This window comes from Leptodactylus fuscus, chromosome 8, assembly GCF_031893055.1.
Source record: "Leptodactylus fuscus isolate aLepFus1 chromosome 8, aLepFus1.hap2, whole genome shotgun sequence".
Taxonomy (NCBI): domain Eukaryota; kingdom Metazoa; phylum Chordata; class Amphibia; order Anura; family Leptodactylidae; genus Leptodactylus; species Leptodactylus fuscus.
In genome coordinates this window covers 46,751,876-46,769,866 of record NC_134272.1, presented here as the reverse complement: position 1 = coordinate 46,769,866, position 17,991 = coordinate 46,751,876, and the positions used below count along the sequence as shown (strand labels likewise).

Genomic DNA, 17,991 nt, shown 5'->3' with positions numbered 1-17,991 from the left:
TTTTTCGCAGCCATCTTAAACCCGAAGGGCACTCATTTTGATGGATTTGAGTGTATGTAGGGACTCCATGAAAATGGACAATCATAGCACATGCCGTAAACTTTGACAGTCCGTTACAACAGACCTTCAAAATAACGGTTATATGAATAGCCCCCATTCACTTGAATTGAATTTAATGCTGTTGTGTGAAGTCTGTAAAAAAAAAAACAAAAAACGGATATGACATGGCCATTATTCAGCCGTGTGAATATAGCTTAACAGTTTTATTATAATTGACTGTTTTAGGCTAAGGCCCCACAGGACGTTCCGCAGTAATAAAGCGCTGCAGGAAAAAACGTGGCGGCAACGCATCGCGCTTCTTCCCGCAGCGCTTTAAATAGAAAGTTCACAGAGTTTTCTTCCGCGGACTTTATGTTACAATTATACCTATGGAGAAACTGTCGGCGTTTCCATAGATATAATTGACATGCTGAAATCGCGGCATGTCTGTCCTGTAGTTTTTACCACAACGTAGGAATGGGATACGCTAGAATCCTATCCACTTTGCTGTTATTAGCCTGTAGGGCCCTGGCCTTATTCAACGTTTCTTTATGGGTTTATTATATATTTCTGAGAGACCTGGAATCATTGGCTATAACTTATATAGCCTATAAGTAAGGCATCCTTTTGATGTATGTGATCTGTATTAGTCATTTGCATTCTTTATTGCCTTGCTATCTATATTTGTGCCCTTTTACCCTTATTAAAATTCAATTTTATTTTTCTCATTCAGAGGTGAATCTGGTGCTGGGAAGACAGAGAATACCAAGAAGGTCATCCAATACCTGGCCGTGGTTGCATCATCACACAAGGGAAAGAAAGACACCACCATCACTGTAAGTACAGTAATGACGTATCACTGATATACAAAGCTATTGATGTATGGGAACACTCAGCAAACACTCCACAAGGGTGGAGTCTAAGAAGGAAACACTGCAGCTCCAGTCATTTGTTCTCTGGCCAAGTATCTGCCATAGTAAGAATACACAGCTACATTTCAATGCTCATGTTTATACATAGCTAAGACTTTGTTTAATATACTGTGTGTAGCGACCCGGCACAATCTAGAGTGAGCCCCTCGGACAGTGTCACCTCCAGCATCCAGTGAAATATTCCCCCACTAAATGTCATGATTTCCTTTTACGGAGAGGCTCAGGAGTAGCAGACAGAGGGGCAGATAAACTAATATTGATCACATTTTAGACCAGATATTCTTAAACTACACCAGATTTTCTAAAGTGAGTACTTCTGTTTGAAAATATGGTGTAACTTTAGAATTGACACCACTTATTATTTGGTTTAGTTTTCATCAACATTTTGGCACACTGCCCAGCATTTTGGCACATTTTCCAAAATTTTGGCACACTTTCTAGCTCACAGTTGTGCATATTGAACACTGCTCCCTTTTTCGACACACTTAAGCCCCCCTGTAGGACAAGACGTACAGACTGTATGAAAGTGAAACACATAGACAATGAGCTGTAAAGCGCTTCCACCAGTTTTCTAGAGCAAATTATGCCAGATGTCTGGCAAATATTTTTTTGTTTATCTCCCCCAGTGTTTTATTTTGCCCAGTATCGGATCTGAATCATTAGATATTGAGACACAGACAAGCATTGACATTATATACTTGTCCTCAGTCAGTATTTTCTCAAATACTTCTTAGTTATATCTGTTTCTGGGATAGTAGGTCAATAATCAATATGGCTGCCATCATAGTTGCCACATGGATTGTCATCCTGCTTTTCCAAACTTCTACAAGATGATTTTGACTAGGTACATAATCACACTGGAGTCACTTTATGGTCGTGCTTACGAAGCAAGGATTTTACCATAAGAGATAACCCACCATAGAAATCAGCAGTAAAACCTGGATTTCTATTGGTATTGACCAATGGATGAACAGAACAGTATCAAGTCATTTCATTGAGCTAATTCTTGACTGGAATCTGAGGAAATATTAATCCTGTGGTTGAGGATCACAGCCAGGCTGAATGTCGGCATGTCACTTGGTGAACGGTGCTCAGCGTCAAAGAGCTGAGCTTCACCTATCTTCAGTGCGGATTCATCTGTCCACCAGGTCACACACTTACATTCAACTTGATTGTGGTCAGCCTGAATGCATAATGGGGTTACAACACCCCCGTTCTCAGGATTAAAGGGAAGGAGGGTCTCAGTGGTCAGACCCCCTCCAATCAGCCACTTATACTCTATCCTATGGATAGAAAAACAATATTGATGGCCTAACCCCTTTAAGTGTGAAACCATTTTGAAAATGAAGCAGGCCAGGCTGGTGCTAGTATCCAGAAGGGAAGCTGATACTTGCCGTCAATGTAGGTATTACATGGACAGGTTTAGACTGAGTCTGCTGGATGATGATAGAGGAGAGTCCAGAGTGGGCAATGTCCGTCTATGATGTCCATATATCTTCATTAGACAAACACTTTATACATATTTCCATGTCTCTTCAAATATGAGAATAAATAGAGATACATGAGCTAAGAATTCTCTGTTCTCCAGACTGAATTGTTATAATGGGGCCATTTACTTTCAAGTGTTTTTTCTCTTGTATTTTTTTCTATGAATTCTTAACTAAATTAGGGACAAAATGTATTTTATGCTATTTCTGTTTCTGACGTTTATTTTACCACATTATTCAACTACAGCAAGGCCCATCTTTTGCTTACGTGAGTAAATGGATTTTGCAGTGTGTGTGTATTAGCACCGAGTGGACATTTGCATGCTATTGTTGCACACTCAATACCAGTGGTGGAGTAGAGATGGTGGTGGTGATATGTTGTACCACATAGTCAAATGCAACAATAGCACTGGTGTTTGACACAAAAATGAGCTTTGACTTGCCTGGAACTGTGGTTGTCAGCCAGATCAGCATGGTTGTGTGAAAACATAAAAGATCATTTACAAGATAACATAATGTAATGGGTAGAAATGAGGTATCAATGAAAATATTGCCATCTTAGAAGTAGCATACATTTTAGTGAATTTGGGGCTGACAACCATTGTTTGCAAGTCAAACTTCATACAGTTCTTTGTATGTTTTTGATACCTTTGGAAAATATTTTTGACCGACTGTACCAGCAGCATGAATTTGGAAAATCGGAGAACCAAAGTCAAAATTAAACTGACCTGCTGAGAATTTGTAGTGGGATTGCAATATAGTGTGCACCTTCTTTACTGATGTGATCTATACTTTGAAGTGCTCTGCATGACTGCATGATACTTTGCTTGCTGTTACTTTTGATTGTTTTTGATTATTAACATATATTTGGCAAAAGACACTAAAAATATTGTTGGGTTAAAGAGGTTTTTCCATGAACACAACCATTTTTAAATTTGTAGACAACTGAAAATTACACATTTCTGAAATTATGAATAATGAAATATTTGGCAGAGTGTAAAAACTGTAAGTGGTGCCACTTTTGTCTCGCTCGGTTGCAAATGGATACAATAATGAAAGCAGGAACTTTCTATGGTCTGGTATTCATCAAAAATCCAGCCATGATTTCCTTATTGTCGACAGGTTATCAGGCAGGGACACTACATGTATGAGAAGATAACCCGGCCACAATAAGCAGATCATAGCTGGGTTTCTGAAAAATTCCAGACCATAGACAGATCCAACTTTCGTGTTCGTAGTCACTGGCAAGTGATCAAGACAACAGCAACTGCAACAACTACCAAAATTGTTAGAGAAAATCTTTAAAACACTGAAAAATGTGTAATATTTATATGTACAAATAAGTTTTAATAGTCTAGAAATTTAAATGTTTTTATGTTAATGGAAAAATTCAGTTTTCCCGATGAGCGCCCAGGTGTAGGAGATAGCGGTGCCATTAGTTTCCACACCAATATCTCTTCTATGTCAGAAGGACGGACTTTACCTCCTAGCGTAATTGGTGGGCAGTAAGTTACGCCCTCCCCACTCCCCTAAAATACTCTTCTATAGAATTACCATCAGAGGTGGCTTTCCTTACTGACCAGCAATAACGCTGAGCATTAAGGCCCGCCCTTTTGCCGGTGAAGGGATATCAGTGCTGAGACTAACGGCACCGATATCTCTGGCACATTCCGTCAAAGCTGACAGTGTGGTGAATTCTGCTTACTGTCAGGGTTCCAGTGGTATATAATACCGCGAGTGTCAGAGGACATGAAAGGTCCTCTTTAAACATGAAAGCCTAGAAGAATGTGCCACAGCATCATGTTAACTCCATCCCTTATTATTATACCGGCCACACACCCCAAACTGCCTAGAACTAGTGATGCAACAGATGTATTGTTTAACATAGCAGTGCTCACAGCACCCTGTTGTCATACTAGGGGCACATAGTACCTATACAGACAGGCCACAAAGTATTAGCACAGAATAACAGAATTACCCATACTACTGTGTCCTAGGAAGCAGGGAAGGTGCAGACTATTCAGTTTTTTCACTGTGAATTAAAACTTTTGCACTCAAATTGCATGGCGTGCTGTGTACACATTCATAGTCTTATTATACTGCTTGAGTACCTGTGCATGTAAAATCAATGATATGATTCAAAGCCATTGATTTTTTTCCTCTTGCAGGCTATGTATCGCTGCATTTAGCATTTTCATGTACCAATAATGTGGAATGCAGTAGCAAAAAAATCAAGCTATAATAAGGGTTGAGCAGGGCTGCTTTAAAGCTTGGTGACATGCATTACTTCATAACATGGCCCAATGCTATGTATAGGTCAGAAGATAAGAAGATGCTGGGTATTTCTTGTCTGATATTAGCTTTTGCCAAGAATACCAGTCATTCACCTGTGGCGTTGTGCCAAGTCCAATCAGTACATCTCAGTAATGATACTTAGCAGATGCTGCGCTTGGTCTTTGATCTATGAACATGACATTACTTACTGTATTATGGCGGCTGCTCTAGACTTCATGCTACAGTAGACTTCTTAATTGCAATCCACCAGCACATCAAGCAATTCCCTCAAAAGGAGTAAGTGACCTTTGACCGCACATTAAAGTTCATATACAGTATTATACTGTAGGTATTTCAGGTTACAACCCTATCCTAAGTTTCATAAATGCATATATAATTTTCATTTGTGGATTTCTGTTCATAACATTGCTTGCTATGAATTCCAGGGAGAGCTGGAAAAGCAGCTTCTTCAAGCTAATCCCATCCTTGAAGCTTTTGGTAACGCCAAAACCGTGAAAAATGACAACTCATCCCGATTTGTAAGTATCGAACAAGTACCTTCATAAAGAATCTAAGATTATTGTAATTTTTATAAAATGAAACATGCTAAAAAAAGTACCTTTCCGAAAATAGTGTCTTTGTATCTGTCAGGCCAACATGTTAGTAAGATACGGAACTCATGTTGTTCATATTTCCTAGGCAAAACATACAAACTACTGGCCCATGCTGAAAACACAATTACAATACAGGACAGTAGTCTTATGAAAGGCAGGAACTCCTAGCAACGTAGATGACTATAATGCTGGGTGTCTGGATTCCAGTCAAGTGTTTAGACTGGGAAAGACGTCCATATCTTAAGGAATGAATATGCCTGTGTAAAGTTGGCCTTAGGATGTTAGTTTCAGGTCCCATAGATAATTTCAATCTTTGCATGAACTATTTATTGCCTCTGCCTCAGGCCCAGCATAACAAATCTAGTTTTAATTATTTTGATAATCACCCTAAAGATGGCATTTGGTGTGAAGGAGTCCAAAAGTAGGTGCTAGAAACTTACAGGCCTTCAGTATTTCTCCTTGTTTCCCTATATGTATTTGTGTCTATATAGGTTCACACTTGCACTGGGCTCTCCATTATTTGGGTCTGCAGGAGACCTGAATGATGGAGAGCCCATCCACTCAAACAGCGGTTACAGGCAGACATCTGCAGACCCAATAGAATATAATTTGGTCCGTTGGGTTTCCGCCATTTTTATACTGAAACTGGAGGAGAGAAAAGTCCTTTGTGTACAACTTTTCTCTCCACTCATTTTCGGTGGATTCTGTGGAGACTCCAACGCTGATATGAACCTAGCCTATATGAGTAAGAATGTTTATCTAGTTTACATAAACTTAAATGCATTGTAGCAATTTTTTCTATTTCTTTCCTGTTATTTGTCTAGGGTAAATTTATTCGTATCAACTTTGATGTTTCTGGATTCATCGTTGGAGCAAACATTGAAACTTGTATCCTTTTCAGTCTGTTACAGAAAACTGCAGCTTGTAGGGTAAACACATAGGATTTGTATGTCTAAGCAAGGCAAATAACCACACGGGTGAGCGATATAAACAGCTAGAAATGTGGACTTTGTTTACAGAGATGTCAAAAGTTCAGTTTCTTCAATTCCAAGAGATACTTATCCCTGCTATCGCCAAAGCCAGAGGATTCTTTACTTTGAATGAAATCATTCCGTCTTAGTTCTTATGACATGTCATGGCATCTGTTTATAGCTTTCATGTTATTTAGCACATTCAGAGTGATTTTGCTGTCCATACCTTTTTTCCATCTACTTGATTTCTGGAGGCATGTGTGATTTACATGCCTATCCTTCGTTTCCCTTACTTGCATGTATGACTATTTCGGCCAGTATCCAGATCACCTCCACCAAGGTACTCAAACATGTTATTACACACAAGATTTGATAAAACAAGTAGTTGATAGCAATAAGTTCAAATGGAAGTCACAAAACTATGAATCAGTGCAGAAATCAGAAGAAAAGAGGGTCAGAAGGGTTACTGTTAGGGTTGAGCCGATCTTGAGATTTCAGGATCGTTTTTAAAATCCGATATCCGATCATTTTCCATTCGAACCCGATCCCAATTCTGATCCTAATGCAAGTCAATGGGATTTTTTTAATAATCGAAGATGGGATTTTAAAAACGATCCTATTCACTACACAGCATGGAAAAATCCTCTGGCTACTTAGTCCCCCTGGTGTCCACTTACCTGCACAGATCGCTGCCGCTCCCTGTTGTTCTTGCTCCTCTTCTCTCTCATTACCATGCCTTAAGAGCGCCATGCGCGCCCCCGCCTCCCTAGGCAAGTGTTAGAGATGGTGGGAGTAGGCGGAGCTTGTTGTGGCTTAGGTGAGTGTGGGCAGGTACAGGGTGGGGAGAAGTGAGTGCATCACTCACATCTCCCCTCCCAGTACCCGCCAAACTCTCCTAAGCCACAAGCCCTGCCTGCACTCTGAAGGCCTGTAAATGAGAGAGAACTGAGAAGAACGGGGAACAGCAGCGGATCTGTGCAGGTTAGTAGAGCGATCGGAATAGCTAATTTAGCTACTACTACTACTACTACTACTACAAAGTACAGTCCTCCCTGCTGTGCCGTATACTGGACTCTGCTACATCTGCATTACTGTGCATTGTAGTAGTAGTAGTAGCTAATTAGAGATGAGTGAGTACTATTCGAAACTGCGCAGACTAGAGCATCTTTTCCAAAAGGAAAAGAGACTCATCCGCAGACTCATCCAGCTAAGTATTCAGTCCACAGTCCAGGTACTGGAGAGGGGCTGCCAGCAGTGCCCCTCGTCAGTAGCAGCAGGGACGTGGGCAAGGATGTGGATGTGGATATCCAGCTGGGTATCCAGTCCACAGTCCAAGTACTGGAGATGGGCTGCCAGCACCCAATTCACTCATCATCCTCCTCCTCCTCCTTCTCCTCCTCCTCCAACCCCAGCCCCTTCACCCTAATGTAATTCTTAAAAAACTTCATTAATTTTCCATGGATACCCCCCAAGGGCCTGCAATGCAATTTTTTAGGGCTCCACCCCAAAGGGCCTGCAAAATAATTTTTTTAGGGCTCCCCTCAAGGGCCTGAAAATTAATGTTTTAGGGCTCACCCCCAAGGGCCTGAAATCTAATTTTTTAGGGGTCACCCCAAGGGCCAAAAAATAAAACACTGCTGCTACAAGGCTCTAGTCACCCCAAGGGCCAAAAATTAAAACACTGCTGCTACAAGGCTCTAGTCACCCCAAGGGCCAAAAAATAAAACACTGCTGGTGCATAGCTCAACTCACCTGAAGGTCAAAAAACACTGCTGTTTAAAGGCTCAGTTCACCTCAAGGGCCAAAAACACTGCTGGTGCAAGGTTTTACTTACTCCAAGGGCCAAAAACACTACTGGTGCAAGGCTCTACTCACTCCAAGGGCCAAAAACACTGCTGGTGCAAGGCTCAACTAACCCCAAGGGCCAAAAACACTGCTGGTGCAAGGCTCTGTTTACTCCAAGGGCCACGGCGGCAAAATCATGGCCGCAAAATAATGCGGCGTATACGATCCAGGCTCCCATTGAAATCAAAGGGAGCATTTACGGCGCTCAAAATCTCACACGCCGTATACATGCCAGGTCACGCGGCACGTTACTCCGTGTGACTGAACCCTCATAGTTTTTTTGTGAGTGTGGAAAGCATGTAGTTGATAGGCTGTGATGGTGGGGTAAAACTGTGACTTCGGTGTGTTAGATGCCCCCAGGCATGCTTCCCCTGCTGTCCCGGTTGCATTCCAGAGGTGTTGTCATCATTTGCTGAGGTGTCATAGTGGTCTTGGTGACTCTCCTGAGTTGAATTTGGGTTTCCCCTGAAACGAACGGTTCTTCCCCATAGACTATAATGGGATTCGATATTCATTCGAATAGTCGAATAATGAGGGGCTAATCGAAACGAATAACGAATATCGAATATTTCACTGTTCATTCATCTCTACTAATAAGAGACAAATCCACTTCCTGTAATCCTACCCAGTGTCTTGACAACTTGACAAATAGTGCACAGCAAGCTAGAGGGAAGTGCGATATCTATTGACCCGTCACTTTGCACATTTTTTTCAAGCAGAAAATGATTAATTGTGGTAATTAAATGTAAATTACAATGGCCATAATATGAGAATAAGTTTGTTGAAATATCAGTGAACATTTGAGTGGTCATTTTAATAAGAAACAAAAACGGAATTATACTAAAAGTAAGGGAAAGTTGAAGTAGTTAAACATCATATATAGTCCTTTTTTAAAGAGAACCTTTTATGTCCGCATAGATGTTCAGTTTTATACATCACTAGAAAGCTGAATTCAGCGCACTCTCAGCTTTTCCGATATGCCCCCCTTTACTGGAGATATCGGTGCCAATATCTCCCCACTGTCAGAAAGGAAGGCCTTGCAGCCTAGCGTCATCACTGGGCTGTGAGGAACACCCCTCCTCCCAAACAGTACAAGTCCATGGAAGAATACTGTCAGGGGGGTGGGTTCCTTATTGCCCAGCAATGATGCTGAGCTGTAAAGCCCTCTTTTCTGACAGTGGGGAGATATCAGAGCTGTAATGAATGGCATCGATACGTTCAGCACAGGGGAAAGCTGACTGAATTCAGCGCACTGTTGGATTTTTAGTGGTATATAATACCCCACATCTATCAGGACATGAAAGGTCATCTTTAAATGGTATCAAGAAGTTAAAAATCCCATTCAGCAGCAGTCGGGGCAGTTTCCTAGTAGAAATTATAGAAACAAGTAGGACTCCAATGTGTATTGCATATCTTGCATCCTCATATACATGAAATGTCTTTCCAACTCATAAATTGGTAGGTGTTTCTTTGTTTACAGACCTACCTTCAGAAATTCGTATGTCATCAACAGTTGAGCCTTAAAGGGGTAATTCCATCTTATAGTGCTATAGCATAAAACTAGGATATGCTTTAACATAAAGGTCATAATCAGTGGGGGTCTTTCACTGACTCTCAGAATGATGGAATCACAAGCACAGTGTTTGGCCGTACCATCATTCAAATGATTGTCGGTGGTGCCAGAAGTTAAGTCCCAATGATCAACAACATAATAGCATACCCTAACAATTTCCAGTTACTTGTAATAGTTGCAAAATCCCTTGAATTACAGACAAGTGCAACTAAACAACTCAAACGGCACAGAGAATAAATGGTATAAATAATTTGCTCTTCCCTTACTTTTGGCTGCTGCACTGGATGGATTGTACTGACATGTTTGGTGCAGAGGTTAAATATCAGCAGGCCATTCCATATAAGGGCTAATAGGATTTTGGCATACTGTGTCACTGTATAAACAAGTGCTGAATTCCAACTTGTATTCCATCAAGTTATCTTTAAACGTCATTTTCTCTTGATGCAATGTTTGCTTCTTTAATTATAAAATAGATTTGCTTGAAAAATCTCGTGCTATCCGGCAAGCTAAAGACGAGAGGACCTTCCACATATTTTACTATTTGCTTCAAGGAGCTAAGCCTGCTTGGAAGGGTAAGGATTGTGCATGCATAGCAATCTACCTACCAAAATAAGTACTGGGACCCAGTGTTTATAGGTTGTTACTTCATAAAAGAGCCGGCCGACATACCTACAGAAATACAATCTACCTTCTCCAATATTCTTTGTTGTGTACACATGCTTACCCTTGCTTTCTTGTGTATACATGGCTACACTTCCTTTCCCTTACTTGCATGTATGACTATTTTGTCTAGTATCCAGATCACCTCCACCACTGTCTGTCCTCATCGAGAGAGTACTCAAACATGTTATTACACACAAGAATTGATAAAAACAAGCAGTTGACAACAGTAAGGAACCTTGACCAAAACCGTATGTTGCTCTCATATAGGGCTCACATTCTACATTCCCTATTAGTATAACTTTCCCTTCACAGCTATTCACAAACTGCAGGCTTTCCGCCCCAGACACATACAACCGCCCCGCACCTTCTCCTACCTACTCCTGCTGTCCCTCTCCCTGCTACTCCTTATTTCTGGTGACATATCTCCTAATCCTGGACCACCCCAGCTAATCTCCACTGTCGGCTTTTTCCCCACACCTGGCATTAGCACACAGAACCCCCGAAATCTTAAACCAATCTCACCTTACCCCTCCCCCTGTACTCTCCGGTGCACTATGGAATGCCCGCTCCGTTCGTAATAAACTAGGCTACATCCACAACCTTTTCATTTTTAATGAATTTACATTTCTTGGTAACACAGAAACATGGCTGACACCCTTGACACCGCCTCCCCACTGCCCTCTCCTATGAAGGTCTTAAATTCTCACACACTCCCCGCCCCAACAATAAACCTGGTGGAGGTGTAGGCATCCTCCTGTCAGAAAATTGCTCATTCGCCCCTATCCAAGCTTAATGCTGGAGAATCCTATCCCTGGTTCAGTTATATGGAGCTACTATGTCCAGCCAGGCTGACTTGTTTATTTTCTCATGCATTGTTTTCTTTCTGTTTTCAGAGGACTTACTACTGGAAGGTTTTGGAAATTACACCTTCTTTTCCCATGGTTATGTACCCGTTCCGTCACAGGATGATGGGGACATGTTTCAGGAGACTTTGGAGGCCATGGAAATCATGGGATTCACTGAAGATGAACAGCTATGTATGGGATGAATCTATCTATCTATCTATCTATCTATCTATCTATCTATCTATCTATGTGCTCTAATGACTAGACTCTTTTAAAGAATAGATACTTCACAATTCTAAGTATTGTAACTTCTTAATCTGGAAAGGACTTTGCTCTGAGCATGATGGGTAAAGGATACATGTAGTGCAATTTTCTAGCTGCCTCACAGTTTATACAATATCTTGAGCTAAACCTAACATAAGATTTGCAGCAATTATAGTAAGTTGTTTGCCTTTGAAGTCTCCAAAATTGGCAATTAAACTAATCTTGTGAATATGAAGCACTTATCCTTAATCTCAAGGTTGACCATTTTTAACATTGTAGGCTTTAACTCATTCCTGATTAGTACAATAATAAAGAGTGATGAAGTGAAGTTCAGACCTTGTCTATAGTGAAGACTACTGTTCTTATCTTAACACTCTTACAACCAATAGGACACATGTAAGATATGTAAGACAAAGGGGAACTCCTTCCATCTGGAGACAAAAAGAAAAAAAGGTTTAATACCCAGAGGCGACAAGTTGTGTTCACTGTAAAGACTTTGTATCTGTGGAATAGCCTACCCCAGGAATTGGTGACAGTTCAAATATTACTTAGATGCCTTCCTACAGAAAAATAGCATTGATGCTTATGGAAGTGTAAAGAATACTTATTTCCTTCACTCTTCCCAGTGGCGTAACTACCGTGGTAGCAGCAGTAGCAGCTGCCACAGGGCCCGGACCATTAGGGGGCCCGTTGACAGCCGCTACCGCTGCGGGTTTTTTTCAATAGGCAGTTACGGGCCCTATTCACTTGCCAATCCTGGCTGGGCCGGGATCGGCAAGTGACACCGCGGGCCCCACAAGGGCTATCATTATACTCGGGGGTCTTTGCAGACCCCCGAGTATAATGATCGGCGGACCGGCGAGGTAAGGGAACATAAAAAACTGTTACTTACCTCTCCGCGATCCTGCCAGGCCTCCGTCCTACTGTTGTCTGACGTCTCTGACGTCACATGAACCCGGCATGCTTCCCGGGTCATGTGACGTCCGACGTCATTAACGAAGGACGCGAGAGGAGGACAGCACAGCACAGGAGCCGGGGAACAGGTAAGAAGCAACAGTGTTTTTGTTTTTTTTTTATGTTTTTATTTCCCGGGTCTCCGATTATTATACTCTGGGGTCTGAAAAGACCCCAGAGTATAATAATTGTTTATGGGTGTCCACAGAGGAACGTAATACTGTGTACAGGGGACACTATTGGGGTTAATACTGTGTGTGCAGGGGACACTATTGGGGTTAATACTGTGTGTGCAGGGGACACTATTGGGGTTAATACTGTGTGTGCAGGGGACACTATTGGGGTTAATACTGTGTTGTGCAGGGGACACTATTGGGGTTAATACTGTGTGTGCAGGGGACACTATTGGGGTTAATACTGTGTTGTGCAGGGGACACTATTGGGGTTAATACTGTGTGTGCAGGGGACACTATTGGGGTTAATACTGTGTGTGCAGGGGACACTATTGGGGTTAATACTGTGTGTGCAGGGGACACTATTGGGGTTAATACTGTGTGTGCAGGGGACACTATTGGGGTTAATACTGTGTGCAGGGGCAAGTAAGGGACATAATAGAGTGTGGAGGAGGGGGTCGGTCGAGGTCTTCGGCGTCAGTTGGGATGGGGGGGGGCCCATGTCAAAAGTTCGCCACGGGGCCCCGCCATTCCTAGTTACGCCACTGACTCTTCCCTTTGGTCATGCCCTTTCCCATCCCATGGTTGAACCTAATGGACATATGTCTTTTGCCAACCATACTAACTATGTAACTATGTGCACAAAAGGCAGACCATAAAACAGACTATACACCTTCATTAGCAGATAATCTCTAAAAAACTTCTATACAAATTTCACTCATCTGGGCATACAAGTGTTTTCAATGGAAAATAGGAGTAAACTACTGCCAGGCACCTCATGAGTGCAAAGAATTGGGCATGTTCAGATGAAAATGTGCAATCCTTTCTTCCCCAAACTTGTATGAAATGAGTGTCAGCTGAGCAGTGACACAATGGTATTAGTATGTAGCAGTGTCCGTTGCCCGAAGTGAGATATGCCAAAATTATTAAAAAGTGCATACCGCTTAATAACCTTGGGAGGTTACTAAGGCACCAAAATCAAAGCCCGCTAGGAGCTGATGCAGATTCCAGCTGTTATTTACAGCTTTCTGGCATAAATATATTTGTTGAGCCACAAAGCCCCACCTGCACCTCACCCACTTTTTAAGACCATTAAGTCTAATATTTATGGTCACCATAAGCTTGGAATTTCTGACTGTATTATAAAACTTTGTATGCCACTGGTCCACCATGGTGTAAGAATGCCTATTCCTGCAGATCGTAGAGATTTGGCCAAAGTTAGATAAATGCTTGGTTAAACAAGTTGCCATGCTGCTACTTTAGGTTGGTTTTATAGTCCTCATCATCAATAACTGAGAAGATATTGGTTTAGTACAAATGAATATATTAATAATGGATTTTTTTGTCAACATGGCAGCAATGATGCGGGTGGTTTCATCAGTCCTCCAACTTGGCAACATTGTCTTCAAGAAAGAAAGAAATACTGACCAGGCCTCCATGCCAGATGACACAGGTATCGTAGTAATGTACAAAAGATGCAATTCTCTATGGAATTTCAAGTAGGCTGCTCATTATTTAGAGGACTATAGGTGAGACTTGGCTGGGGTGAGGGCATTTATGAGCCATGGAATAACCTATCTCCAACTGCTTCAATCTCTTGTTTAGCCACATTATTTACTCCTCTAATTCTTTTTTTTAATATTAATCTGAGTTCAAGAGATAAATAATAGATATAAAACTCACTGTAGACACATTTTGATTTTGTCATGGATTCTCCCAATGGCGAGGTATAGGGATCATCATGTTATGACGAGGGAGGCACTAGTAAAAAAAAATATAAAGAAATCCTCATTTACCTTGCACTGTATTTTGGTGGAATCTTTGCTAAAAACTAAGGAGGCAACAAAGCTGAAGATAAAAGTGAATGAGAAAACATCTAATATCTACCAACTCAATGATAAATATCTTGTGTTTCAGCTGCTCAGAAATGCTGTCATCTGATGGGCATCCAAGTAACAGACTTTACAAGATCCATTCTTACCCCTCGCATCAAAGTGGGAAGAGACCTTGTCCAGAAAGCTCAAACCAAAGAACAGGTATGTTTGCAGTCATTTACTGTACACTTATGGACTATGTAAATCTTACATGATCCTCAGTAGAGTACATATTATGTAATTTATGGTGAATCTTGATGAAAAGACCTCCCATTTATTTTTATTATGATCTTTTAGTTTTTTGGCTGGAGACACTGATACATTAGTGACTGCCATATTACATTATATGCTCATTCTTGGAGGGAATGGGACACTTTCTTTTTTTTGTTTTCATCTCAAGATCAGTGAAGCTAAACATGAGAGGAAATCAAAGAAGTAAAATAGGCCCTATACTGTCTTAAATTACATTTTTCTCCCCATGTATTCCTGTTTCATCTATGCAAATCTATTACATTATTGGCTACACATGTCCCTTCCATATGCTATAAAATGTCAAATTGTCATCACTAAGGCTGATTCATTTTTCTCTTTTATAAAAAAAAAATATGTATATCTTGTGACTGCATTGATTCACTGTTAAATTTTAGGTTTAGCCATAAAAAATAAAGGATTATACTTAATACCAAGTGACCTGAGAAGCTTTGCTAGGTCTTCAGCTAACACTTATAGAGCTAGAACATAACATCCTAGAGAGGTTGTATAATCAAAATGTTCTAAAAAGATGACAGAGAAGATTATCACCTTGCAAACTAAATGACTCAAATTGTCAAGGAGCCAACCTTTAGCTCTATCCATCAAGCCATGGACTGAGTGCCACATTCATTTTGGCGATAGTCATGAGGGAGCCTTTACTGTATGATATGATGTGTTACTATCCAACCCAAATAATAAACCTGAACAGACCATTTATTACAGTGCTGAATGATTTTGGCATGAAACAGTGATCTATCTAAAAATAGCAGATTATTCCCAGAGAATTCATATGTTATATGGTTTTCCAAACCTAAGGATATTTAAAGGGGGTTACATCACAAAATACGCTATGGATAGAGGATAAATTGCTGATCAGGCTGATTGCTGATACCACCACCAATCCTGAGAATGAGGTGGGAGATGTTTTACTACCAGTAAGAATGTAGCAATGGTGGCTGCAGAGACGCACTTACCTGATCCACTTACTTATCTATTCATCTTACTTCTATAGCGCCAACATATTCTGTAGAGCTAAACAGACACTCACTGTCCCATATAGGGCTCACAATCTAAATTCTCTATCAGTAATCAATGGGAGTTTTGGAGTTAGCTGTGTGCCGTACTTTGGCTATCTCCGGCGTTCCTATTGAAATTAATGGTCCATCTGTGTCCACCACCACTACATTTGCAACTGGAGTAAAACACTCCCATTCTCAGGATCAGTAGGGGTCACAGCAGCTGGACCAATCGCCAATTTATTCTCCATCTTATGGATAGCATGCATATATTTTTTGTAGCATAACTCCTTTAGATCTTTTCCATCTTTCCATCTACGTTCACCAACTCCAGTTCTTATTACCTGCACTGCTCCACTGATTCCAGCACAGTCGGTAATTTTTCTCTGGTCCTCACTGAGTAATCAGTGCAGTTAGTTTTGGTGTTTGATATGCTATTTAGGCACTGTATTGTCAGGTGGGCGGTGTCGGGCAGAAGCAGGGAAGGGGCATCATTCAGAGCTGCAATCAGAGGCAGCCAGTGTCAGAGCTCAGAATTACACCCCTTATCTGCTTCTGCCTGACACCGCCCTCCTGACAGTACAGAGATTAAATAGCATATGAGACACCAAAACTAACTTCTGAATGGTCAGGTGATAGAGAAAAACTTCCAAGTGTTACTGAATCAAAGGAACAGCAACTATTAAAAGATGTAAAAGAGTTGGACTTGGCAGAGTTGTGAAAGGTCCTAATAAAGGTATTTTTGTCTCCTGACCAAATCATGATCAATATTGTTTTCTCAGGAAGTTGATATACTCACTACTAATCCTTCAACTTTTTTCCTACCATTAGGCCGACTTTGCAATTGAAGCCTTGGCAAAGGCAACCTATGAACGTCTCTTCCTGTGGCTGCTGGGTCGGGTTAACAAAGCTCTTGATAAGACCAAGAGACAAGGAGCTTCTTTCTTGGGTATTCTTGACATTGCTGGTTTTGAAATATTTGCGGTACGTAAAATGAGCTAACATGCAATTTATTCCATAAGATTTTGATGGTGTGGTCAGGATTATAGATTTTTTAACTTTTTCTTGACTAATTATTAATTGTTTTTACATTTTAGGTCAACTCATTTGAGCAGCTCTGTATTAACTACACCAATGAAAAACTCCAGCAGCTGTTCAACCACACTATGTTCATTCTGGAGCAGGAAGAATACCAAAGAGAGGGTATAGAGTGGAACTTCATTGACTTTGGTCTAGATCTGCAACCATGCATAGAGCTTATTGAGAGGCCTGTAAGTCACTTGTAAGGTCTACTATAGCTTTAAATGTAAAAGATGGAAAGTGTCATTTCCATTATTAATAAAATAAATTTAATATCTTTTATTCAACCTATTGATAGAATAACCCACCTGGCGTGTTGGCTCTTCTGGATGAAGAGTGTTGGTTCCCCAAAGCCACTGATGTATCATTTGTGGAGAAACTGATCCAAGAACAAGGAAATCATATTAAATTCCAAAAACCCAAACAACTGAAAGATAAAACCATCTTCACCCTTGTTCACTATGCAGGAAAGGTATGACTAATTCCTAGAATTATATGGTGAACTGCGAAAAATCTGTTACTAATTCAATGCCTGTCTTCTTCTAGGTGGATTATGATGCCACTGCTTGGCTAACCAAGAACATGGACCCCCTGAATGACAATGTAACCTCATTACTGAACCAGTCATCAGATAAATTTGTCGCAGATCTATGGAAAGATGGTATGACATTCATTTGGACACTATATTATTTAGCTTTTTTTGATAAGTTGGTTACTATTCATTGATACATTGAAACCAAAACAACAAGTAAAATGTAGTTATGTAGATGTTCTTCCCTTCTTTGAATTCTAGTGCTATGGTTATATAAATTGTGATAATTATTATGGTACTATCTTTTTTAGTTGACCGTATTGTGGGGTTGGATCAGATGGCAAAAATGACTGAAAGTTCCCTACCAAGTGCTTCAAAGACCAAGAAGGGCATGTTCCGTACTGTCGGCCAACTTTACAAGGAGCAACTGGGCAAACTTATGACAACACTGAGAAACACAAATCCAAACTTTGTCCGTTGTATCATTCCAAATCATGAGAAACGGGTAAATTCTTGCAGTAAATGTTGTAGCCGTTGAAGAATGTGTTACATTGTCTTCTAGATATCTACACTTTTAACTTTTTCTATATACTAGTGACTGCA

At 40.7% G+C, this 17,991-nt stretch overlaps 1 protein-coding gene across 5 annotated transcripts in view; it reads left to right on the top strand.

Annotated features, from left to right (window-relative positions):
- The window catches only part of LOC142217062 (myosin-11), a 71,343-nt gene that overhangs the window by 34,897 nt on the left and 18,455 nt on the right, over window positions 1-17,991 (top strand). For 3 of the 5 annotated variants that reach the window (XM_075285243.1, XM_075285244.1, XM_075285247.1), the window contains exons 5-17: window positions 773-875; window positions 2,706-2,726; window positions 5,179-5,271; window positions 6,171-6,234; window positions 10,209-10,307; window positions 11,292-11,435; window positions 13,992-14,087; window positions 14,552-14,670; window positions 16,608-16,760; window positions 16,874-17,047; window positions 17,155-17,328; window positions 17,403-17,517; window positions 17,700-17,893. In XM_075285243.1, coding sequence (XP_075141344.1) covers window positions 773-875; window positions 2,706-2,726; window positions 5,179-5,271; window positions 6,171-6,234; window positions 10,209-10,307; window positions 11,292-11,435; window positions 13,992-14,087; window positions 14,552-14,670; window positions 16,608-16,760; window positions 16,874-17,047; window positions 17,155-17,328; window positions 17,403-17,517; window positions 17,700-17,893 — 1,549 coding nt within the window. The remainder of the gene's footprint in view (window positions 1-772; window positions 876-2,705; window positions 2,727-5,178; window positions 5,272-6,170; window positions 6,235-10,208; window positions 10,308-11,291; window positions 11,436-13,991; window positions 14,088-14,551; window positions 14,671-16,607; window positions 16,761-16,873; window positions 17,048-17,154; window positions 17,329-17,402; window positions 17,518-17,699; window positions 17,894-17,991) is intronic. The other 2 variants (XM_075285245.1, XM_075285246.1) reach the window with 1 other exon arrangement.